General features: G+C 42.0%; 3 protein-coding genes across 17 annotated transcripts in view; all 3 read right to left on the bottom strand.

The window, feature by feature from the left end:
- The window catches only part of LOC135525778 (MAP/microtubule affinity-regulating kinase 3-like), a 36,605-nt gene extending 33,548 nt beyond the window's left edge, over positions 1 to 3,057 (bottom strand). For all 13 annotated transcript variants that reach the window (XM_064953612.1, XM_064953616.1, XM_064953613.1 and 10 more), the window contains exon 1: positions 1,644 to 3,057. In XM_064953612.1, coding sequence (XP_064809684.1) covers positions 1,644 to 1,694 — 51 coding nt within the window. In that variant the 5' untranslated portion in view covers positions 1,695 to 3,057. The remainder of the gene's footprint in view (positions 1 to 1,643) is intronic.
- A 94-nt stretch (positions 3,058 to 3,151) lies between these two features.
- On the bottom strand, positions 3,152 to 9,755 carry LOC135525780 (eukaryotic translation initiation factor 5-like). Of its 3 annotated transcripts, none has more exons than XM_064953627.1 (12): positions 9,410 to 9,755; positions 8,952 to 9,161; positions 8,003 to 8,143; positions 7,734 to 7,815; positions 7,411 to 7,583; positions 6,821 to 6,932; positions 6,589 to 6,710; positions 6,239 to 6,400; positions 5,853 to 6,014; positions 5,552 to 5,716; positions 5,269 to 5,406; positions 3,152 to 3,516 (listed from the first exon to the last, which is right to left on the bottom strand). In XM_064953627.1, exons 3-12 carry the CDS (start codon positions 8,072 to 8,074, stop codon positions 3,418 to 3,420), a joined length of 1,287 nt encoding a protein of 428 aa, XP_064809699.1. In that variant the 5' UTR covers positions 8,075 to 8,143; positions 8,952 to 9,161; positions 9,410 to 9,755; the 3' UTR covers positions 3,152 to 3,417. The 3 variants fall into 3 exon arrangements, with proteins under 3 accessions (XP_064809699.1, XP_064809698.1, XP_064809700.1); XM_064953626.1 differs by having other exon boundaries at positions 8,003 to 8,282; positions 9,410 to 9,754; XM_064953628.1 differs by lacking the exon at positions 8,003 to 8,143 and having other exon boundaries at positions 9,410 to 9,747.
- A 7,995-nt stretch (positions 9,756 to 17,750) lies between these two features.
- LOC135525777 (tumor necrosis factor alpha-induced protein 2-like) lies at positions 17,751 to 25,506 on the bottom strand. The gene is made up of 12 exons (XM_064953611.1): positions 25,422 to 25,506; positions 24,798 to 25,010; positions 23,314 to 23,962; positions 23,104 to 23,215; positions 22,764 to 22,886; positions 21,648 to 21,742; positions 21,418 to 21,513; positions 19,369 to 19,495; positions 19,044 to 19,166; positions 18,799 to 18,954; positions 18,602 to 18,723; positions 17,751 to 18,377 (listed from the first exon to the last, which is right to left on the bottom strand). Exons 2-12 carry the CDS (start codon positions 25,006 to 25,008, stop codon positions 18,227 to 18,229), a joined length of 1,965 nt encoding a protein of 654 aa, XP_064809683.1. The 5' UTR covers positions 25,009 to 25,010; positions 25,422 to 25,506; the 3' UTR covers positions 17,751 to 18,226.
- Positions 25,507 to 25,779: the final 273 nt, after the last annotated feature.

Genomic DNA, 25,779 nt, shown 5'->3' with positions numbered 1-25,779 from the left:
GACAGACGTGAGTAGAACAGCGCGCTGTGGATGGACTCAAGGGCGGACAGACAGATAAAGGAGTGGAACATCTCTGCACTAGCAGTGGCTCATGCTTGGGATTCCATCCACTGTAAGGTTCCAAAACAACTCTCCTATTAATTAAATCTTTACTGAACAGATTATAATCAAGCTAACCAAGCGGGTAGAGAAAGGTTAGTGTAGGTGACTGACTAATGCAGCCTGAATATCAAGTGTATGTACAGAATACTGATGTTCTGACCCTGGTTAAAAGCCCACAACAGCCCACCCCAAAATCAGATAGATACTTTTCTATGGGTCAGTATCGACTCCAACCCAGGCCAGCTCCATTAGCAGGGCCTGCTCTGTTCTCTAACTCCGCCCTGACAACCCCACCCCTAACCTGAGCATCAGTGGTAACTTGGCCGCACAGCTACACCACAGACAGTTGGAGTTGTGGGAAAGATGTACAGCGCTGAACTGGATGAAAAGGAAAAACATAGATTAAAATGATTTTGATGTTTGCATTGATCAGGATGTTACCAGTAAGAATGCATTAGATTTAGCAGATGTCCAAAGGTCTCGTAAACCAGACAGAACGCTGCGCTCCTCAGTCTGTTGGACAAGGCTAGACTTCCAGTATAGCCAACTATAACACTGGGTTACAGTGCTGTTATCACTAGCAGGGAATTGTTTATTTTTTTATTTTACCTTTACTTAACTCGGCAAGTCAGTTAAGAACAAATTCTTATTTTCAATGACAGGAACAGTGGGACAGTGGGTTAACTGCCTGTTCAGGGGCAGAACGACAGATTTGTACCTTGTCAGCTCGGGGATTTGAACTTGCAACCTTTCGCTTACTAGTCCAACGCTCTAACCACTAGGCTACCCTGGAATGCCAGGGATGTTTTATTTTCTGTTGTGATCCACTAACAACCTATCTAAATGTGAGAACAATTCACCTCTTATAAACTGCATTATGTAGGTCTCACTTTAAAAATAGATATATACCCTGGGAATATGTTTCAATATAATATTCCTTTCTTATGAACCAGAATGGATGACAGGATACAGAGTATTAGAGCATCTAGATACAACTACTTAACAAAAATACATTCCAAGAGAGGCATCATCCTCATTTGGCTAAATTAAAATTACTGGGAGCCTACTGAGATTTTTATTAAAATGTCCTTACTTCCTACACTGATGGGGTGTCTTTTCATTGCTTGCCGGATACTCTTGAGCAAGAATGAAAACTGTCAGACGATTGTCATTGAACTAAAGTGGTGGGAAATATCAGTGTAAGCCTATATCATTGATAGCAAGCAATTGAACTTGAAAACCAGTCAGAACCTAGTCAAACAGGTAAGGTTGTTTGGATGGAGATACAAATGAGTAGGCTATATTGGCGTGACATCAGGTAACATAAGATTACAGCCAGGGCGTGCACGGTAGAGGATTTTGTTTGTTCCGAACATATGCCTGTCTCCCGCGTGACACAATGTATCGAACACTCAGATACAATGTAACCAGTATGTAAAACCATATGATACAATGTAAGAGAAATAGTTTCGTGGTTAGGCCTACTTTCTATTGTCAGAGACAACACACCTCTAACTGGCTAATAATAACAGTTTACTTACGCTCTCCGTCTCTTTCTCATTGACTGTAGGTAGAGGAGTTTTTGTTGACATTTTCTCGTTGAAATGTTGTCTATTTCCCTATATTCTGCACCTCCTTTGGCAATACGAGGGGAGGCGATTGTATTCTTGCATTTGGACACATACCATGAATTCGGCAACTGTCTCAACATCGGTCCATCCCAATCCAAATGTGTCTCAAGATGTCCCGAAGACTCAGACAATTGAATGACATGTATTTCCCTATAATGCTCTTCGGCAGCAGGGCATTCGCCCTATCGTTCTTTTTGTTCAGAATTAAGTATGTTAACTATTTTTCATTGCAAAAAATACAGTACATTAGCTGTTAAATTGAACTAAACTGAGGCTGATCGACTCCAATCTAGGCTACTCAGTGGACTGCGGATGGTTCAGATGTCACCGCTCCCAAAATCGCAATTTTGTTGTGATATCCGTGTGTGCCTTGATATCAGTCTGTATTCCTGGGTTTCAGAATTGTTGAGATTTTGTTCTTGCTGTCGGTTCTATTTCTTCCATCTTCGATTCCGAATGAAACTAGTGTTTTAGGTGGGAGCAAAATGGCTACCACTCACGGGCTCTGTTGGATCGGCCCAAATCCTGTCTGATAGTGATGGGTCGTTCGCGAACGGCTCTTTTTGGCGAACGTTAGGAACCGAATCGCATCGGCTAAAGGGCATTTTATTTGGCTCCCCGATTTGCGTACTGCTACTGCTTTTTTAAGCGTCAAAACGATAATCTGCAAATAAATTACAAAATCATTCTCTGAAGAGGATTCATTGCAGAAACAAAGTGAGCACGTCAATCTAGTTCATTTGGCAAACAAATGAAGGCGATCAAAAATTGTCCAGGTAAAAATTTATTTCAACGTGCATATCACGACCTGACAATGGTAGACGCATTTTTTGGTTTTATGTGCACATTTCCCCCTGGTTCTTAGGCTATTTTCAAGCAATTAATCGAAGAGCAGTTTGGGAGCCAAAGGATGCAGCTCACCGAAAATACTTGGTCCGGAATGCCATCACTGCCTCAGATCACTACTGTCTAATGACAGATGTGAGGAAACAAGCGACCCCTTGGCGCTCAGTAGACAGTGATGGTAGCACTATCACTGCTCAGTGATTCACAATGACAGATTGAAATTAAAGTTTATGCCTTACCTACAGAAACCATGAGTCAGGGCTCATGCTTCCAAAATTAGCTTTGTTAAGACTGGATGGGCTGTTGCAATATACAATATACTGAAAACAACTGGGATAAGGAGTCCAGTGTTTTCTGTGCTCTCCTTTCTCAAAACAGTTTTGTATTCAATATCTGCCGAGATGGCAATGCTGACTTGTCAAGGAGGGAATACCAATGCAGTGTTTAGTGACATCCCTAGTTGGCATGTAGTTTACACATACACCACTTATCTCAGACAAGTTCAAGAATCCCATTAACAATTAACCGAAGGTTGTTTATCTGTGACTAAATTGAAAAAAAAAATGTAACAGTTGTGGATAAACAAAACATTATTTAATGACTGGAAAAAAATACAACAGAAAAACTACAAAAATTAATGTGCAGTCAAGTAAATCCCCCAAATACACCAATATCGCATAAATCAAATGTCTCAAAATTACAGAGTTAATGTGCAGTGACTAATAGCGCTATGTTAACAAAAGCAGTGAGGTTATGGGAAAAGGAGAGTAGGGCTGGCAATTTGGCAGGATGAGAAAATGTGATTCAAAACTACAACTTCTCAAAATGGCCTCCTTGTTTAAATTGCATCAATATCAAAGTAGTCCTCTTCCTCGTCAGGCTTGTCCGGTTTTACGGTCTCCACTTTCAGTTCCCGAGCAGAAGAATCATATACAACCTGAGAGAGCAGGATGGAAAATAAGAGCGTTTATTTGTGCATTATACAAGCGTCAAAACAAACCTTTATCTCCACAATTTTGTGATATCCAAAATGGTAGTTAGTCGTGTCCCATCGCTGCAACTCCCGTACAGACTCAGGACAGGCAAAGGTCGAGAGCCATGTGTCCTCCGAAACACGACCCTGCCAAGCCGCACTGCTTCTTGACACACTGCTTGCTTAACCCGGAAGCCAGCCGCACCAATGTGTCTGATGAAACACCGTCCAGCTGGCGATCAAAGTCAGCTTGCAGGTGCCCGGCCCGCCACAAGAAGTCACTAGAGCACAATGGGAAAATGAAATCCCGGCCAGCCAAACCCTTCCTAAACTTGTCGACGCTAGGCCACTTGTGCACCGCCTCACAGGTCTCCCGGTCACGGTCAGTAGTGGCACAGCCTGGGATTGAACCCGGGTCTGTAGCGACGCCTTAGACCGCTGCGCCACTCGGTAATTATAATTTAATTTTATCTGATGTGGAATAGAGTTCCATGTAGCCATGGCTTATGTAGGACTGTGCGCCTTCCATAGTCTGTTCTTGACTTGGGGATTGTGAAGAGACCTTTGGTGGCATATCTTGTTGGGTATGCATGGATGTCCGAGCTGTGTGCTAGTAGTTTAGACAGACAGCTCGGTGCATTCAACATGTCAACACTTCTTACAAAAACAAGTAGTGATGAAGTCAATCTCACCACCACTGAGCTTTACATGCATATTAATGTTAACGCTCAGTGTACATTTAAGGGCCAGCCATGGTGCCTTGTTCTGAACCAATTGTAATTTTACGAGGTCCCTCTGTGGCACCTGACCACACGACTGAACAGTAGTCCAGGTGTGACGAAACTAGAGCCTGTAGGCCCTGCCTTGTTGATAGTTGTTAGAAAGGCATAGTAGCACTTTATTATGGACAGACTTCTCCCTATTTTACCTACTGTTGTATCAACATGTTTTGACCATGACAGTCAACTTGCTCAATTTCTACATTTATTGCAAGAAATAGTTGCGGTTTAGAGTTGTGAATGTTTTGTCCCAAATACAATGCTTTTAGTTTTGGAAATATTTAGGGCTAACTTATTCCTTGCCACCCACTCTGAAACTAACTGTAGCTCTTTGTTGAGTGTTGCAGTCATTTCAGTCACTGTAGTAGCTGACGTGTAAAGTGTTGAGTCATCCGCACACATATACACACCGGCTTTACTCAAGGCCCGTGGCATGTCGTTAGTAAAGATATTAAAAAGTAAGAGTTCTGGACAGCTACCCAGGGGAATTCCTGATTCTACCTGGATTATGTTGGAGGCTTCCATTAAAGAACACCCTCTGTTCTGTTACAAGAAAATATCTATCCACAATATAGCAGGGGTTGTAAAGCCAAAACTTGTGTTTTTCCCCCATCAGCAGACTACGATCGTTAATGTCAAAAGCCACACTGAAGTCTAACAATCAGAAATCTCTCTCAGCCACTCGTCAGTCGAGTGGCGCAGCGGTCTAAGGCACTGCATTACAGTGCTAGAGGCATCACTACAGACACCCTGGTTTGAATCCAGACTGTATCACAACCGGCCGTGATTGGGAGTCCCATAGGGCGGCGCACAATTGGCCCAGCGTCATCAGGGTATGGCCGGTGTACACTAAGCATATCCTAGTAGCCCAACTCAAACCACAAAGTATAAACTGTGCAAGCTATGAAAATATATCAGTGGACAGTCTGACCAGTACCTCCACATTTTCATCCTCTGCCTCTTCTTCCTCACTGCCCTCGCTCTCTTCCTCCGCCTCCTTCAGCCACTTGATGAAAGGAGCTGCCTTCACATGGATCTCTTTGGCAAGTTCCTTAGAGACATATTTCTTAGACACCTGAAATATATAAAGTAATTAGCAATGACAAATTTTAATGACAAAAAGTTATATTTTACAAGAAACTAGGTATTAGGGTGATCAGTCTGACATGCAGCTGTATTGAACCGTGTGTTAGAGCATGTACAGGTTTAACCACACACACCTTCTCTGCCCAGGACAGTATTACATCCTCCTCCACTAGATCAGCATCATACAGGTCTTTGAGTATGACAGGCACACGGGACAGCAGCTGGGCTTGGTGCAGCTTTACCAGGCACTCAAATCCTCCCAGGAGGTATTTCTGGGCCTTCTTATTATTTACACAGAACTAAAGACAAAAAGTAACAAAACCACAATCAATTTGGCAAGGTTTTGGTCAACTTTGTCCCCTCTTGAACACATTACCACAGTGGTAAGAGGTTATGACTGAGGTCAACTGTAACAATGGGGGTTTGAAGACTCACGCGAAGGAAATGGCGCTTGTATTTCTTTATCTGGTCACGGATGTTTTCGTCGAACAGTAGTTCGCTCAGGATCAGCGGTCCCATGGCCGTCACATCCAGACGCTCTGCCTCTGCCAAGATCTCCTTATCTGCTGCATCAATAGCGCCATCCTCCCTTTTTTGCTGGAAAAAATAACCAGAGAAAGCTTTTAACATGATTTTCAAAATAGCCCCTAAGAAGCAAAGATTGCTGTGTTGAATAGGAAAAAAAATATTTATGGCCAGTCAAAACTTCTAGGTCACCATCATAAAACATTCACTCATTGTACCCCTATATCAATGAGAAATTTTCACAATGGATCACTGACTTTAATTGTCTTTCATAATTGATTTCAGGCACAACTTACTTTGACAAAGTTATAGAATATGTTGACCCTCTCCTCCAGGGTCTTCTCCAGGTCCTCACTGAGGGTCAGGTTTTTGGCATGGGCACTGATCTCCTCCATTCTTCTTCTCTGTGCCTCCTCCGTGGTCTCCTCTGCCCAATCCTCGTCATCATCATCACCGTCCTGATACACAAAACACGTTCTCAAGGGATCAATAGCTGCTAGACAGACAGGCTTGGGTTACTGACAGACTAGTCCTTCAGAACAATAATAGCTTGGAGGGGGGTGATGGAGGTTGGTTCCCCCTATTCAACCACTAGCATTAAGAACTTAAACTGACATGGCTTGCATACATTAATGAGAATACTCACCACGACAACAGGGGCATCTATGTCATTATGGTTCCCAGCCTCTCCGCTGCCAGAGCCATTTTCCTTGTCCTTCTTACGGTTCTTCTTCTCTTTTTTCTCCTTCACAGATCCAGGTTCATTTTCTGTTGAGAAAAGCCATTGGCGCTTTGTCACTCAACAGGCCACATATCAGACTTGACTTTAAGATAAGAAAAACAAACCAGTCATGGGCAAATTCTTATTGTGTACTTACCTGGTGGGTTTTTGAGGATAAACGTGCAGAGCTTGTGTCGAGTGTCTAACATGCCACGGTACCCACAGGCCTTACAGGAGTTACCAATGGTTTGTTTCTTAGGATTGATATGCTGCAATGAAAGGTCAACCAACCTATTAACATAATCACTCTTTATACCACCCATAATAGACAAGCAATCACATACCCAAAACAGACCATAACTGCATTGCAGGAGAAAAAGCCACTCGATCCCACAAAGGCAGATGTAGCACAAGCAGGACCCACAAAGGCAGATGTAGCACAAGTCAAGGTTGGCAGGATGTCAAATAAATCTACATAAAACCAAGTCTTTATTATATCTACACGCCTCAGGAAGGTCATAACGCACTACACCGGGAGTGAATTAAAAGACATGATTTAAAAAAAGGAAGAAACACTAACAGGAAAATAACTGACCAACATCTGTGGCTTTGATATATAAAAAAAGTCACATTCTTTTGCAAAGTCCCACATATAAATGCACTCAACACATTTAATTCCTGTCCCACTCTTGACAACACTACTCAAACACCCACCACAGAGGACAAATATGTTCATCAAATATTTACCAAATCGGTTTCAGGATTATCACACTCAGGACACAGCACAAATTTACGGATAAATATGTCAAGCATGTCCTGCAACTTGTTCGCCTCATGGGATCCATTGACGATGAAGCGGTCATTCTTTGCATCAAACTGGGTCTGCGCACCAAGCTCACAACCAAAAAACTTGGTCGGATCTGCAAAGAGGATATGAGTTGCAATCAACATTCAGCTAATGGATGGTTATGCACACAACAGATACCTAACATTTAGTGAAGGTAACGTATTGTGCGAGTCAACATAATAATTCTAGAATCAACACTATGGTGGTGGGGAAGTCAACTTACATGTTGGAGGCCGACTCAGTGCCTTTGCAACATCAGTCATGTTGACAATGACCGTCTTGATTCCATTTCCCTTGCCCTCAACCTGGACACAAATCAAACCACAAAAACCATAAATAACTTGACAGAATCCTTTTGCAAATGGACCACCATTGAGTCATGCACATTTCATTGGAAAACATACAACTGACCAAGCATGCAAATATCAAGAATGTTGAATGACAATGCTATTTTCCTGGCAGGATCATGACAAGATTATACCAGATAATCACCTTAGCAATCAGACGGGGCATCTTGTAGCGATAGAACTGGTCTGCCACGCTGCGGTTGACGTTGACTGACATTTTGACTGGCTACTAGCACTATCAGTAAGATAAAAAGATCTTGAATGGGGATTTTTTGGGATCTTCTGTCTGGAAAAGAGGGGATGACATAAACGACTGCAAGCGTGCTCAGTCTCTGACATGAAAAATAGTTTGCCACTGTGGCCGCAAGCGCCTTGATCGTAGACTAGGTTTCCTCCACACAGGTTCCAACAGCTGCGCAACAGCTCTGAAAAGAGGGGAGAAAGGCATGGACATCAACTCTAGTTCCACAGACTGATAACTTCCTTGATGGCAATGGCTTTTATTGTATACCTAAGTAGCCTAATAATTATCTGACTTGACATTTTAGTTACAACCTGTACGTATAGTTGTTGGGTATGTAGCTAGCTACCCAATGTGTCAAAAGTTATTGTGGCTCTTGTGAAATGTCGCCACGGACATTGTTAAACTCAATTACGAGACGAGACCCCGTGTGGCTCAGTTGGTGGCGCTTGCAACGCCTGTGTTGAGTTCGATTCCCACAGGGGACCAGTACGAAAACGTATGCACTAGCTAACAGATAGCCAACTGATCTCGCTTTGCCGTGAGCAAACGTGTCTAACGTTAACACATGTATGCATATCTTTCACTTCGAAATACAAAGATCGGGTTGATTAGCAACCGGGAAGCCAGACTGATGAATCAAGGGAAGTTTGCGCTGCAGAGTGCGTCATGATGTATCAGATGGCACGAGTGATGGGAGACGCCATTTTGATATTCTTATTTAGCCGAGACATAACTACGCCACGAATTTCACTAGAAAAAAGTAGCTACATCGAAATATACATACAACAAAAACAAAGCGTATATATTTACGACAGCTGCATATTTCTATAGCTGGTCGTTATGCACTCACCGTTTTCGTAAAACAAAGACATAAACAACGATGGTCGTCCAAGAGGCACAGTGAAGTGTTGCCTAGTACTGCTGCTGCCAATAGCTGGTGTGTGTTGCTGGGATTGTAATTCAATGGTGCAAGGTGGCAGAATTTCGGAGGTGATAAACGATCTAGCAGATTCTTTCCCCTGTTGTGTTAATATTCGTGACGCCGTCAGAGTTGGGGTGTCTAAGAAAAAACAAAAATTAGTTAGTCAGCAGAAACTAGTTCGATACAGCGACTAACGTTAGCTAGCTAAACACGTTTTAATACACTCGCGCTAACGTTAGATAGCTAGCTTTTTGTATGTTGCCGTTAGCTAACTAGCTTTGGCTAAATACAACATGGACTCAACCCAGACATATCATACAACAATTATTAGTTAGCTAGCTAGACACCTAACTATCAGATGGACGATAGTAAAATTGATTCGGTACCTCTCGAACGTTCTCTCAGACAGGATGATTATTCTGTAGCCAAAACGTGAACTTCTTCTTCGATTAAGTTTAACAGCGGTTGGCACTCAATAAATGTTGCATTACCGCCACCTACTACTAGACTGTAGTACAACTCCCTTATACTTTGCTTGAAGAAATAAATAAACAAATAACCCTAACATCTAAGTTAACAATGTACGCACAAAAAAGGACACCCCCCTAATCCACTATTTAAATCTATTTAGTCCTACCTCAGGTCAACAAGCTGAAAGGATGGGACAGCACCACTTAACACACCCAGGAACTCGTATGATGTCAAGTCTCGAACACCCAAATACCTCTCTGCAGCTGACACTACAACCTCAATTTTCTGCAACTTACGTTCCAACCTTGCAGTACAGTTGATAACCATTGCTATAAATGCTAAAAATCCAATCTTACTGAAACATATATTACTTGTTGGCCTATCCTTCTGTACTGGTACAAATCTACTACTCACACCACTCTTCTTAGGATCCCTCCCCCTTGACCCATCTTCCTCTACTTTCTTCACTTCCTCCACATATGAAAACTTCTGCACTATACTAACCCTGGAAACCTCAACCTGCCTCTCGCACGGGAAATGTCTGATCTCCAGCCCCATGGACACCCCTACAATTAACACATACCACTACTTTCCCAATGCTACACATTCCTTTGTCTCATGCCCTTATGCACACTTCTCACACCTAGGAATCTCCCACCTACACACTGCTGTCACATGCCCATAAGTTTGACACCTGTAACAACGTAATGTATTCGGCACAAAAGCTTGTACAGGATAACTTATATATCCTAACATCCCTTTGTCAGGCAAAGAATCAACATCAAAACTCAAAAGAACAGACAATGACTCTTCTGTTTCACCACTCACCCCACCCTGTCTGTGTCGCACTAAATGATGAGCATCACAAACGCTGGGAATCTTCCCGTTCAGTTGGTCAACATTTACAGCTACGCCAGTAATCACTCCTTTCAATAGTGCCCTTTTCTTGTGAGCAAAACAAATCACATTTCTTGCCCCCCATTTGTTTAACACGGAGCGCCTTCTCCCTCTGACCAGCAGAAACACAAACACTTATCACAAGACCACTTCTGGTTACCCTCACCGATTCCACAGCACCCAACTCTGTTTTCACCCACCCTGAAATCACAAATGGATCAGCCAAAAGGCAATGGTCCACTTTTTCCCAAACCTTTAGTTTTACTTTCACAGACTCATCTTTATACTGACCCTCGGTGCAAGCCTCAGGCTCCAGGAACTTCACCACACCTACCACCTCCGATACTTCGTCCTCATTCACTTTAATTTATTCTCCAGTCTTCAGCTCAATCTGCTTACATTTTTCTACCATTCTTCTTTAATCAAATCTATTTATTTATTTATAAAGCCCTTCTTACATCAGCTGATATCTCAAAGTGCTGTACAGAAACCCAGCCTAAAACCCCAAACAGCAAGCAATGCAGGTGCAATGCAGGTGTAGAAACCTAGAGAGAAACCAGGCTATGAGGGGTGGCCAGTCCTCTTCTGGCTGTGCCGGGTGGAGATTATAACAGAACATGGTCAAGATGTTCAAATATTCATAGATGACGAACAGGGTCAAATAATAATCATCACATTGGTTGTAGAGGGTGCAACAGATCAGCACCTCAGGAGTAAATGTCAGTTGGCTTTTCGTAGTCGATCACATTCAGAGTATCTCGACCGCTCCTGCTGTCTCAAGAGAGTTGAAAACAGCAGTTCTGGGACAGGTAGCACGTCCGGTGAACAGGTCAGGATTCCATAGCCGCAGGCAGAACAGTTGAAACTGGAGCAGCAGCACGGCCAGGTGGACTGGGGACAGCAAGGAGTCATCAGGTCAGGTAGTCCTGAGGCATGGTCCTAGGGCTCTAGGTCCTCCGAGAAAGAGAGAAAGAAAGAAAGAAAGAAAGGAGAGAGAATTAGAGAGAGCATACTTAAATTCACACAGGACACCGGATAACACAGGAGAAAGACTCCAGATATAACAGACTGACCCTAGCCCCCCGACACATAAACTACTGCAGTATAAATACTGGAGGCTGAGACAGGAGGGGTCGGGAGACACTGTGGCCCCATCCCGATGACAAACCATCTCCCTTTTTTCTGCCATTTTTAACCGACTCAAGCTCACCCTCCTCCTCCCTCTCTCTCTTAGACCTCCTCTGCCTCTCTTTTTCCATCCATTCCTCCGTATTCCAATTATACGTCTCCTTATGATGATACTGCACTTCTCCTGACATACATCGTGTTCTTGCCTTCTCAAAGGACGCCATTTAATTGGCTGTCACAATCTTCGTACAATCAGCACGAACCCCTCGGAATGTAGCACTCAACAGTGTATCCCACTTATAATGCAGCTACTTCATCTTGATGTTCTTCTTTATCAAAAGCTACCGCAACGCTTTTCCATTTCAAACAAGCACGCTCTTCCAACCACCATCCACCCTCTCGCTTCATGCGCTTCCAAAACGTGAACCAGTTTCTAAACCAGTTTTTGCGTGAACTGTCTGCACGATTTTTTGGTTACCCCTGTCCTCCCCTATCACCCATTGGACAAATTCACCTTCTCTGATTAATTGTTCTACATGTATTTGTACATTATGGTGCCACTGGCAGTCATAATGATGACAAAACTGTTGATTTCACCAGATTTCTCTATATTTACACACAGATGAAAGGCCCTCACTCATATCACTCCCTGCAGTCCTCCAACCCAAATATGTATTGCTCAGTGCCCTCAAAAGCATGTTCCCTTCTGATTAGTACTGACGGATAGATGTAACATAGTAAACATGGACAATACAATTAGTATGATATGTTACAAATTCCAATTTGTAAGATATGTTGCGAATTGCAATTTGTGTACAAATTGCAATTCGTACAATATATTACGCATTTGCTAAATGTATGATATGTTACGAATTCCAATTTAGCTAGGCTATGAGTTAAAGTTAGGGTTAGGAGTTAGGTTAAAGGATCAAGGTTAAGGTTAGGGGAAGGGTTAGCTAACATGCTAAGTAATTGCAAAGTAGCTAAAAAGCAGTAAGTGGTTGCAAAATTGCTAAACGTCTACCCATCCCCCCGACCAATCACCCTACTTTAGTTTTTGCCATAAGTAACCTTATGTCTTATGTAACCATACCAAACATAACATATTATACTAATTTAAGATCTTCCGATTTACATTTACTATGTTACGTCTAGTCTATGAGACCAGGCTGGACAAAGATAGCCATATGGCTTCACTCTTCCTCTCTGGTACTGATAAAAGTATTGCATCATCATTAGTTCAGCTTTGAATAATCATGATTGTCATGCTAACAAAAAGGAAAAGTTTTGAGCTCACTTGGGAAAATTACCTTTATCCTGATACACAACCACTACCACACCCACTGCCAACACCATCTCTGGTTAGCTGTTGTAAAACAAACAGCCTTTGGTTTGGTACTATATTTCACAGTCAATCAATATATTTCTACTGTGGCAGAGACAAATATATTAACTTTTCCTCTTCTTTTTTTCTCTCTATGAAACCAGGCCACCAGCATGTCAGGGCCAGTTATGAGTGGATAGCAATAATCCCAGGAGGAATGTTTGGGGAATTTAGTTGTATGAATGTGGACTGAAACAACCAGGTAGAGCAGTTGTAACTATTCCCCCACTCCTTGAATATTTTCCAGACCTAGGAAAGTTTGGGAAAATTCAAAAGGGTAGACCGTGTTCACCCATATAGGAAAGTTCTACACTGTAATAGGCTCCTGTGTGGCGCAGTGGTCTAAGGCACTGTATCTCAGTGCAAGAGTTGTCACTAAAGTATCTGGTTTGAATCCAAGCTGTATCACATCTGACTGTGATTGGGAGTACAATAGGGTGGTGTACAATTGGCCCAGTGTTGCCAGGGTAGGCCGTTGTTGTAAATAAGTGTTTGTTCTTAACTGATTTGCCTAGTTAAATAACCTCCAGCATGTTTATCTTTCAAACACATTTTAAATGTATTGTGTCCTTTCATCAGTTAGTCCTATTAACTATTAACAGGATTATCGTTAAAAAAACAGTCCTCACAATGAGTATATTGTTACAAAATTAAATGTTATATAGGCAGGCATCCAATACAATGCAGCCACAGAAACTGATAGCAACACCATGACTGTGGAGTGTCACTAATGGGAAAAGGGGGGAATTCCCTGCTCCAGTCTACTGTACATAGTTCGGCAGACAGCCTCTTGTATGGACATTGGTGGTTGGTTGACAAACTGTGACTTCCAGTATTCCTCATCTGTACTACTGTACATGCACCTGCTCCATCCCCTCAAGATATTACATCCTAATATCTACCTACTTGGATTCTGACTGAGGACCAGTTGAGTTCAACATTGGTACTTTTTGTGGCAATCGGTGTGTCAGACAATCAACCCAAAAGAGAACCATGAAGAGAGGAATCTTGATGAACAGAAAAAAGTAAGGAGGAAGGATGAGAGTCCTCTGATGAGGAACAGTACACTACCTGCAGATGGTGAGATCCAGATTCTTACTATGGTCTACCTATTGTTTGTCATTCATCATGTTTGTTCCAAAAGTAAGAAGATATGTCTACATTGCTTGGGATCAATTCATTATTGTAATGTAATGTATTATGACCAAAACAATCAGTATTCAATTTACATTGAATCGACTTAGAGTACACGTACGGTATAATAAAGGTACTTTCACCACATGGAGGCGTCTGTGGACAAACACTTCACTAAACTGCCAGCAGAGGACACAATGAATCAACTGGAGTGCTACCTAAAGGAGGTGCAGATAACTATGCTGGGGGAGCTCAACTATGCTGAGGCATTTGATTGCTTGCTATCATCTGTGTACGTTTGACTGTCTACACCGGATCTTCCAGCTTGTTGACACAATGGGGCAGCAGGTAGCCTTGTGCCTAGTGGTTAGAGTGTTGGGCCAGTAACCAAAATGTTGCTGGATCAAATCCCTGAGCTGACAAGGTAAGCATCTGTTGTTCTGCCCCTGAACAAGGCAGTTCACCGGTTGGCTGTCATTGGAAATAAGAATTTGTTCTTAACTGTCTTACCTAGTAGAATAAAGGAGGTCTTTACTGTGTTCTACACAGGTACTCAGTCTAACAATTACATGTTTTGGGTTATTTTTCCAGTCAGGAGCTGCTAGGATACCCTGACCTCTGGAATGAGGCTCTCCAAGCAGTTGACCTTCTCCTTCTGACAGACTGGTTCCCACAGGCTGAGAGGCAACTACTGGCCACTGTGCAGGTGAATCACGTATAGGATCGTTAATGTCATCTCAAAACTAACAAATCAGTACAGGTGTCCTACTTCTTGAGGGTTAGATTTCTAACATGTATCGAGTTTTAAACATATATTTGTGATAATAATCCAAGCAGTTCCTGTGAATATAATATTTAACTCATTTCGGTCTATCAGTACACCTCCTGAGTCTCTCTCTCTTTCTTTCTGACCCACTGTAGGAAGACAGCTCTACAACACTGAGGAGGATCCTTCATAATGAATAGTCAGGTAGAGAGGTGTATGTGTCTGGGAAAGATGCCTTCATCCACCTGCATCAGGATGTCATTCCGGTACTTCAACCAGCTTGGATGTGCACAGAGAATGTACCGTGTATCACTATAAGTCTATACTAAGACATTTCTCTCCATGTCTCTTTTCTTCCTCTGCGTAGTGCATCAATTCTGTGCTCCAAAGAGCAAAGATGATGAGCCAAACTCTGATGCTCATGGCACATATAGTCTGTTGGCAAGAGCTACAGGACTTCATAAAAAGGTAGGTCTCGCTTTTTCTTAGTACCACAACTGTTTCATGGTCTATAACTGTTTGACTAGGCACAATGTTGAATTAATGTGCTAAACTTTGCAGGTATGTCAATGTTGAAAAGAAACACCTTCAGAAACAAGCAAGAATGGGCTTGTCAGGTACAATGCACTCCTTCAAGATGTTCAACATCTGCAATGAACTCAAGTGAGTTTCTCTATTCTTCTTACGCTGTTTGCAATCAGTAGTGATATTATTTTTTTCATTACAATGAGCATGACATACAATTAAATCATTAGGATTATAAATTATCATGTTTCTTTTGCAGGCAGTATGTTCCAACGATTTCCAGAGATGACACACGTTTTGACTGTGTTAAAACCATTTCAACACTTGAGGGGATGGAAGCTCTTGCTTTGAAGTTTCTCCTGGAAAGACCAATTAAATGCGCACAGGTGCATTCCCCCCCCCAGCTGCAAATAAATTATATAGCAATTAGCAGTTAGCCTCTGTTAAAAATCAACGAAATCCCCACTTTCAATGTGCACTCTTGACCATCCTAGAAACACATTAATATTGTCATTGTAATTTCTTATTTAATGATATTGAAAACATGAAGAGAAATTGGACAATGTTACAATGTTTTATGATCCCCAGATTTTCCTGAAGAAGTATTTCAAAAGAGAGGATGAACAAATGGAAAATCAAATGAAAGAGATTGAAGAAATGTTCCAGAACTTTCCCAAAGACCAGGACATGCATAAGGTGTGTTTACTGTTCACATCTGGTGTGAGAGCATTACTATTGCACTTATAACAAAACTGTAGTGAGGTACTCAACACTTGTCTCTTGTTCTGTTGGGAATATTGTATTATACATATTTTTTCCCTTCTCTCTGCAGATTGTGATTAACAAAGCCTTTCTGTACCTCCGCACTTCTGTACCTTCAACATCTGGTGCAGAGCAACCATTGGAAGCCGGTGAAGAGATGGGATTAACGTGGGCAAAAGGACGCATGATGCCGAGCTCTTTTACTCCATATTCTCAGGCCTGGTGAGCTAGACTTGTACACCAGTTACTATACATTTATTCTCTCTACCTGATCAGATACAGCTGGTTCATCTCAGAATGTGTAATGACAGAAAAGGGCCAAAATTCTTCTGACATTCGTTTTTTAAATCAGAATTTGATGTTGAACAGTGGAACCTCATACAGCTGAAAGTGAGAGTGCTGGAGAGCCGCGATGTTGAAAGTCTCAAGATAACAGTCAGTGAGATACTGAGGGACTGCTCTAGGACAATGTAAAACAGCCCCTCCTAACACTGAGTATACCACAGGGTTTCCAAAGTCTGCATGATTTATTACATAGAGATTAGCTTGAGTACATGCTTGATATATACAGTATTATGTATTGATCAATGTTTATCTCGTTGAAGTATGGAGCACCTGCCAGCCCTGCTGCGTTGGAAGGGAGGCCTGTCACGGACACAGACCCGGGAGGTGCTGGAGGCAAGCCAGGAGGTGTACCTGATTTACCTGTCCCAAACCAGGTCTGGAACCTGGTACGGCTGCCTTCTCTGTTGCTGAGGGTGGGACGCCTCAGGTGGATGACCGCACCAAACATGACCTTCAAGTTCGCAACTGACCGCACAATATTTGGAGCTCTGTTTAAAAAGTTGGCAAAATATGTAAAGGTACTTATTATTTTTAATGTATCAAAGATAAATAATAAGATATCTGAAATTGGATAAAATTAAGTTTTTCATTGAGGGTCAAGTGTTTTAATCCTAAAACATGCCTTGTGGAATGACTTGTTCATGTGCAATGAGTGTCTAACCAATAGTGCCCTGTAGATGGAGATAGGCAGTAAGGCTATTGGTCATTGCTCTTCTCCTGAGAAGGAGAAGCCCCGAACAGTCTGTTTGGCTTGTGGGAGTAGTTATCTAATATTGTCAATTCCAAAACGTATAGTAATTCACAACACATACATTAATCAGTAACTCAATTTGAATGCGTTTTGGATGGCCCCATTAGAGACAGGATGGAATTTAGCTTATATTTTTAAATTGAAAAGCCACCAACTGCATGCTTCCTCAATTGAATCCCAGGGGATATTATCATCAAGGTCTGGTGTTTCCTCTTAAATTCTTATCACAACATATTATCAAAACACTGACAGTCTTCCAGGGGAGCGAGAGACATTAACCTGGAAGTATTGGCAGCCTATCCTGTTAACGTTGTTTCCTTCCTCTTTCCAAAGTAATAGGCAGCTTACTGGTAATGTGAGCATTTACCTTGGAACTGATACACAAAACAAATCACCGTCGGCTAGACAAGTACTTAGTGGTGTATACTTCCCTTTGTCGTTGACAAAATAGTAACAATGACTTAGAATGGTTGACTAGCCAATTTGAGGGAAATCCTTGAGTAAGGAAGGAAACTCGTACTTCTTGAATCCATGAAGAAGAAAAGACAGGGAACTATACAGAGGTGCCTTACAGATGTAATGTGTAGTCCTTTTTATTACAGAAATAATTAAACATGCAAAATACAACATACAAATCTATAAGAAGCAATAAGAACACAGTATTCTCATGGAGGAAAAAACTGCAGTAACCTAAAATAACCGTATTGTACAATATAACAAATGTCTACTTTTCACAGCACTCTCAAAAGCTCATAAGACACAGCAATGTGAAATAAGTCCCTTTAAGAATGCCCATATACAAAAGGCAAGCTATTTTGCAACAATCTAATACACTACAGACTTGACTCAAGAATGTTCAACAATCATTTGACCTGTTGTCACTAGTTCCCACAGCCACAGCCACAAAATCATAAACCATAACCATTTTTACAATTTCTCGTGTCAAAATATGATTTTAAAACTCTAGCCTTAACCTTAACCACACTGCTAACCTCATGACTAACCCTAACATTAAATTAAGACCAAAACGCTAGTGGTGACTAGTGGAAACCCAATACCTTGGAGAAAAAGGATGGGCCATCCTGGGAGCTGGTGGTGTCGTGGATGTCCAGGAGGGTCTTCTTTATCCTCTTCACAGCTGAGGCAGAAAGGTTGGACTTGAGGCTAAGCAGGGAGGTCACCTGGACGTCACTGTGGGTCAAAGGGGAAAGAGTGAGCTCATCTGTTGTTCAATTCAAACACAGAATCATCTGCAGTGTGTTATTGGCCTTGTGCAATGAATTTAGCATTATGACCTGAATTATTTCTGTATCAATATCAGCCATCACTACATAGTATGCAAAGGAGATACAAAATCACATAGCTACAGTGTTGTGTAATAACAGTTATGTGAGTAAGAAGTATGACAGTTCAACCTGAGATCAGGGTAAGCTTGCCCCAGAGTTACTATTTCCAGCTGTATGGAGGAAATGTCTTGGAGTTTCAGCACTTCAGCAATCCTGGCCAGAATGTCACTGAGCCACTCCTCCCTGGAACCCTGTGAAAACAGTCACAATGTTATTTCCAGTGTGCGTGTGCGTGTGTGTGTATGTGCGCGTGTGTGTATTCTCACCGCTTCAGTGAAAAGTTGGTTTAGTCTCTGGCCATCCTCCCACACCGACCTGGCAGCCTGCTCCTGCATCTCTTTGTCTCTCAGCTTGATCTTCCTCTTCAGTAGCCTCCTCACGTACTCCACTGTCACCTCCAAGTGCAGCTGGCTCAGCAGCTCCTGCATAACCAGCCATTCAATCAATCAACTTCTCAATCTATCAATAAATCAGCCATTACTTCTTTCAATCGTTCTGTCAATCAATTTACCTGATGGCAGGAGTCAGTCAAGCCCGTAACATCCTGGGTGTGTTTGTTAATTCCTTCCAACAGCTTCTCAAACACATGTTTATTTTCCAACCATATGGGCGTTCCCAGACTTCTGTACTGAGACTGTGTGTGTGTGTGTGTGTGTGTGTGTGTGTGTGTGTGTGTGTGTGTGTGTGTGGAGAGGAAGAGGCAGATAGACAACAGATCAATATCAAGACCAATGACAGGCTAGTAGGTACATTCCACTTTATATTACTTCCCTTTCTCAGATGCAAAGTCAAACTTTTCACAAAGCCTGGATTTTAGATGTGTAAGTCAGCAATACCTTGAGGTCCTTGTGTATGGGGCTTGTTAAATATCTGTAGCCACAATTTTTCATATCAGCTACTATGGACAAACAGCATTCCTTTATATCCACTGGGAAGAGATCTGCTTTCTTCACAATATAGTCCCTGTGTGGAATCATACAGGTAGAATGAGTTAATAAGACGGCTCTGAAGAGAATGGCCGACATTTTACTCCTGACCAATTGTGCTATTTTGTTAGCTTTTTTGCGTTGCTTGGAACTTATTTTTTAAATTTATTTTGTACATAATGTTGCTGCTACCGTCTCTTAGGACCGAAAATATCTTCTGGACTTCAGAACAGCGATTACTCAACACGAACTGGAAGAAGCTTTTTCCTTCAACAAGACCGACGAGAAGGATATACTGCTCTCCTGTGAACAGGCCCAAATCCCTGTCATTTACGTGAAGAAAACACAGAGGAAAAGAGGACGCAGATCGGGCTGCCTTCTGAGATTCCGTAGGCGAGCGAGTAAACTTCTACTGCCTTCCGTTCTACTTGCTAACATGCAATCATTGGAAAATTTAATTGATGACCTACGATTACGATTATCCTACCAACGGGACACTAGGAACTGTAATATCTTGTGTTTCACTGAGTTGTGGTTGAACGAAGACACGGAGAAAGAAGCGAAGGTAACCTGCCTAAATGATTACCACCACGTAGTACTCACGTCCGTAGCCACGACGTGCTTTGAAAGGCTGGTCATGGCTCACGTCAACAGCATCTTCCCGGATACACTAGACCCACTCCAATTCACATATCGCTCCCACAATCTCAATTGCACTCCACACTGCCCTTTAACACCTGGACAAAAGGAATATCTATGTGAGAATGCTGTTCATTGTCTACAGCTCAGCGTTCAACACCATAGTGCCCACAAAGCTCATCACTAACCTAAGGACCCTGGGACTAAAAACCTTCTGCAACTGGATCCTGGACTTCTTGATGGGCCGCCCCCAGGTGGTAAGGGTAGGCAACAACACATCTTCCACGGTGATCCTCAACACTGGGGCCCCTCAGGGGTGTGTACTTAGTCCCCTCCTGTACTCCCTGTTCACCCACGACAACGTGGCCAAACACGACTCCAACACCATCATTAAGTTTGGTGACTATACAATAGTGGTAGGCCTGATCAACAATGATGAGAGCCTATAGGGAGGAGGTCAGAGAACTGGCAGTGTGGTGCCAGGACAACAACCTCTCCCTCAATGTGAGCAAGACAAAGGAGCTGATCGGAGACTACAGGAAAAGGCGGACTGAACAGGCACCCATTAACATCAACAGGGCTGTAGTGGAACGGGTTGAGAGTTTCAAGTTCCTTGGTGTCCACATCACCAATGAACTTTCATGGTCCAAACACACCAAGACAGTCGTGAAGAGGGCACAACAAAACATTTCCCCCCTCAGGAGACTGAAAAGATTTGGCATGGGTCCCCAGATCCTCAAAATGTTCTACAGCTGCACTATCGAGAGCATCATGACCGGTTGCGTAACCGCCTGGTATGGCAACTACTCGGCATTTGACTGTAAAGCGCTACAGAGGGTCGTGTGTAAGGCCCAGTACATCACTGGGCCAAGCTTCCTGCTATCTAGGACATATATAATAGGCAGTGTCAGAGGAAAGCCCATAAAATTGTCAGGGACTCCAGTCACCCAAGTCATATACTTTTTTCTCTGCTACTGCATGGCAAGCAGCACCGGAATGCCAAGTCTAGGACCAAAAGATTGCTTAACAGCTTCTACCCCCAAGCCATAAGACTGCTGGACAATTAATAAAATTGCCACCAGGCTATTACATTGACCCCCCTACCCCCATTTATTTTGGCAAATATTTTCATAACTCTTCTTGAGCTGTACTGCTGGTTAAGGGCTTGTAAATAAGCATTTCCCGATAATGTCTACACTTGTTGTATTTGGCGCATGTGACAAATAAAGTTTGATTTTGATCAAATTAGATGACTAGATTATGTCATGGTGGTCCTATCAATTTGGACATCACATCACATAAAGAGAAAATAAAACGTACCTAAATTGTTCAACACAGGAAAGATTGGCCATTATCACAGTTCCGCTGTTTCTATTGTTGCTTCCCTTGAGAACTTTCTCCTGGAATTTCTTGTAGCTGGAAGTGTGTAATTTGGTACATTAGTAATAGATCATCTTGATTTGATAGTATTTGGAGTTGAATACAACACAATGCATTGTTACTTCATGATTCATAACATGCAATTCTGTCCTGCAAATAGCTTATATTACCTATTTAAGAAGTCCTTCAACAGGCACGCAATCATCTGGACTTTGGACGTGTCTCCCAAAACTGTCTCTACTGATTCGAATGCAGCATGAACAAACTAAAGGGTGTTGGGGATGAATCAGAATTAGTTGGGTAACATAGATAAGATGTTTTATTTTCACAATATGCTTGTGAGATACTTGTTATTAGAATGTATCTCTTTGGACTATAGGGTTGGCAGTTTCCAGTTATCCCTTCCCAGCTAGGGCTCAGTTACTTGGGGCCCAAAGAGGGGAGGTCACGCTTGTCTTATCTGTGAATTTGTCTAACTATTCCTAAACCATGTGAAGGGATGGCGTGATTAATGGGGAACCAGTTAATTGGCTCCACAATGTCTGTACACCAGTCACTCCCTAATTTTCCCATTTGGGGGAAGAGTATGGCAGTGTCTGGAACCATTGTATGTCCCCTCTGATGTTGCCCTTCTCTTGACCTAGTATAAGACCTAGAGGCTCACTCATCTGTGAGCTTGTCCAGGAGAGGGTGTATTTGAGATGGGTGTATCTAGAATTGACAATTAATATGCCATTGGATGAGGTAATGTTTTGGTAATATGAAGTACCAAGAACGAGATTAAAACCTTATCTTAGAGAGCAAACTGAACGATAATGTATAGATAATGTTGTCTGGCTATGGGATACTCCTCTCTCAAGTAAAAGTCTTTCTTTGTGCAGTTTTCCTAAGACCTGTGGTTTGTCATGTCGACTAGGGGGTGGATCTTTGCTATAAAAGATTTCAGTTGCCATTATGTTGACACTCTCAGAATTCATTTATAGACACTGAATTGATCTGAGAGTAAAAGGGCCATGGTGAAGCTCATATTATTAAAAGATGAAGTTTAAAGTATAACTCTGACTTGTGTGTGGTTTGTAAACTCTCCAATCACTTTTTAATACAGGAAATTACCACGACAAGGGACAGAGAAATAGAAAGTGAGCTGGTTAATTAAAGATGGAGAATAAGTGACCTTTGCATTTGAAATTAATCTCTGTTGAAATAAACAACGTTATTTGTGACTAACTGAATAGTAAGAGCAATATAGGCATTTAGATGCCAAATATTTCCTATATGATGTCTACCTGAATGACATCGATGGCCAAGGGGCTAAAGTAACAGTTGTCTCTGAGCTCTGGCACAGATCCCTCCCTCCAGCCTTGCTCCTCTACATTCAGCACTTTGTTGATCAATGTCTGCACCTCTGTCTGAAAATAGAGCATAAACAAAACCATGCATTATCTAACAAGGGATATATTTATCTCTGGGATAATTACTGTAAACGTAACTTTTTTAAATGATCTACAATCAATTATTCACATCTAGGTGGGTAAAGCTAATATTTTTCTGTTCGAAAACATAAACACATGGGTCAGAAAGCTGTGCTCCAATTTGCAGGACACATTTATATTAAATAATATTTACCTCTTGGTGAGTAAGATATTGATTCTCCAGGTGTGTTGTTAACTCTTCAGTCAACAGTTTTCCCAGCGCTTCAGGGTTTATCGCCTTGGTCACTTCCAGATTTTGTAGAATCCTAAGACAAAAACCAGGAGTTACTATGTTAGTCAGTCATATCTCCTAACCTCCTTATATAGTATTTGAATAAGCAAACAAAAATAAGATACCACTCACTCTGGGTAGGCAACATTCACCCAATGCAGGAGGTAAGAACAGTCAATCATGCCCAGTCCATAATCTGCAATCTTTCTCATCCCTGCACTGAAGGCTTGGTGGTAAATTTTTCCATACAGGTTGCAGATATCCATGTCCTCTGGATAACAGCCCTTCACATCCTTCACCACCCTCAGCAGGTCCTCCTGCAGGCGTCTGCCCTTCCCACAGATGTCCCTCTGCAGGGAGGAGCGTAGCTTGTTGCTCTCTTCGGGGGGCAATTCGGCATTGACCATACACTCCTCCACCAGGCTCTGGATGACAGTGTCGTGGTGACGTCTACACTCACTGGGCCTCCAGAAAGGCTGTTTACTCTCCTGCTTCAGCCATCGCCTATCCTGCTCCTCCTCCTGTAGGATAGCTTTCACTGCAGACTTCAGAGCTTCCAGACTGTCTTTGTCTGGACTGAGAGAACTCTTCACAGCCAGGTCTATGTGGCTGAGGAGGACTTTGCGATCTCTGGCGAGCTGCTCTTTCTCCTTCTCCCTCTCTGTGGTCGGCTGAACTACTTCTGAGATCCGTCCATATAGATGCTCCTCTCTGTCTATCAGCTGTTGGCCAGCAGCAGAGAGGCAATTTCTCTCAAGGTTCTGCTCAAAAGTCAACAACTCTGAGGGAAAAGACAACAAAAACAGTGTTGTGTTTACAGTGTCTAAACTATTTGCCATAAAACATGTACATACAAATGACGTGTTAGAACCAGCGGTGGAAAAAGTACCAAATTGTCATACTTGAGTAAAAGTATAGATACCTAAATACAAGTTTACTCAAGTAAAAGTCACCCAGCAAAATACTTACCTACTTGAGTAAAAGTCTAAAAGTATCTGTTTTAAATTATACTTAAGTATCAAAAGTAAATATAATTGCTAAAATATACTTAGGTATCAGAAGTTAAAGTTAAAGCATAAATAATTTCAAAGTCCTTATATTAAGCAAAGCAGATGGCCCCATTTTCTTGTACACTTCAACCCTCAGACATTATTTACAAACAATGCACTTATATTTAATAGGTATGACAGACCAGAGGCAGTAGGGATGACCACCTGTATTCTTGATAAGGGTGTGAATTTGACAATTTTCCTGTCCTGCTAAGCATTAATCATGTAACAAGTACTTTTGGGTGTCAGGGAAAATGTATGGAGTAAAAAGTACATTTTCTTTATGAATGTAGTGAATTACAAGTAAAAATGGTCAAAAAATATAAATAGTAAAGTAAAGTACAGCTACCCCAAAAAACTACTTAAGTAGTACTTTAAAGTACTTTTACATCTTTGGTGAGAACTATCTACAGATGTGGTATAAACAAATAAATCAGTCATGAGAAAAATGTACATTTAATATCTGGGATTTTTATGAAAACCTAGGAATTATAAAATGTAAAAAAAATAAAAAAGACATGGAATTACAGATAGAGAAGGGGAGAACTCGTTGTAGGTTTCACTCACCCTTCTGGGGGGCAGCTATAAGACTGGATGTGTTGGGTACATCTGGAAAGGAGACGTGGCTGTTGCTCTTGGAATTCCGTCTAAGGATAGGGGGCAGTGTAAAATGTTTAAACTTTCTTCCAGCTGATGTTGCCTTTCCACTGTGTTCCACTGGAGATTCTGGGTTAGTGGATCCTATTCCTGCGGTGTTGCTGGTCCGCAGGGTCCTCATTGCTACAAAGAGACAGATGGTCACTTACTGCATTTACAATGTGTTTTAAACTGATTGTGTTCAATCTGCTGCATTGTTAAATATTGTAGCGATATTAACCCAACACCTAGCGACCTCAGCAAGAGGTTTGGACCTCTTAGCATAACGGTTGAAGTATTGGCTTGACTATCGCTTGACCATGGTTCGAGTCTTGGTCTGGCCACATCCCGCCGGGTACTCTACAATATTTAAAGGCGTTTTTATGTCACATTATTTCTATCTACCCTTAACAAAAATTGGGTAAAAGGTTAGAAATACAGTCGGCATATATGTATATATATAACTGCCAAGTATATTTTGTAAATGAAAACATTTGACATCATAAGTAAACTTTCAGTCTGCAGAGGCAAAATAGAGCATGCATAAAGACCTACCTGCTGAAGCCAGATAGAAAAATATGTGTGAACTGAAAGGAATCGATCTACTCTCATGACAGTACAGATCACGTCTGCATATCGTAAAAACACTTCCATTTATATGCTGCAGCAGGACAGGGTGGGCTCGCGTGGCAGCCTGGTCTCATAGACGAGACGTAGCATAGTACACTGAAATCCAGGATACTCACATCATCATGATATGTTATGTTTGGTATGGTTGCATAAGACCACGGCCGACCCGCTCATTAGGCAGGATTAGGCGGACACATTTTCTGAGGTAAACTGAATAAGACGCACCTCCAACAACAAAACATAAAACCGCACATAATTCTGCCCCAAAACAATGACAATTTCT

Source organism: Oncorhynchus masou, chromosome 32 (assembly GCF_036934945.1).
Source record: "Oncorhynchus masou masou isolate Uvic2021 chromosome 32, UVic_Omas_1.1, whole genome shotgun sequence".
NCBI lineage: Eukaryota > Metazoa > Chordata > Actinopteri > Salmoniformes > Salmonidae > Oncorhynchus > Oncorhynchus masou.
Note: the sequence above shows the minus strand (reverse complement) of the source record. Positions and strands in the feature narration are given on the sequence as shown.

Coding starts and splice junctions, on each gene's coding strand:
- LOC135525780 (XM_064953627.1), bottom strand. CDS start 8,074: ATGTCAGTCAACGTCAACCGCAGCGTGGCAGACCAGTTCTATCGCTAC. Junction 7,816..8,002: donor TGCCCCGTCTGATTGCTAAG/GTGATTATCTGG, acceptor ATTTGTGTCCAG/GTTGAGGGCAAGGGAAATGG. Junction 5,717..5,852: donor ACAAGCGCCATTTCCTTCGC/GTGAGTCTTCAA, acceptor TTTTGTCTTTAG/TTCTGTGTAAATAATAAGAA.
- LOC135525777 (XM_064953611.1), bottom strand. CDS start 25,008: ATGAGGACCCTGCGGACCAGCAACACCGCAGGAATAGGATCCACTAAC. Junction 19,167..19,368: donor CCATACACAAGGACCTCAAG/GTATTGCTGACT, acceptor ACACACACACAG/TCTCAGTACAGAAGTCTGGG. Junction 18,955..19,043: donor TGACTGACTCCTGCCATCAG/GTAAATTGATTG, acceptor CTGGTTATGCAG/GAGCTGCTGAGCCAGCTGCA.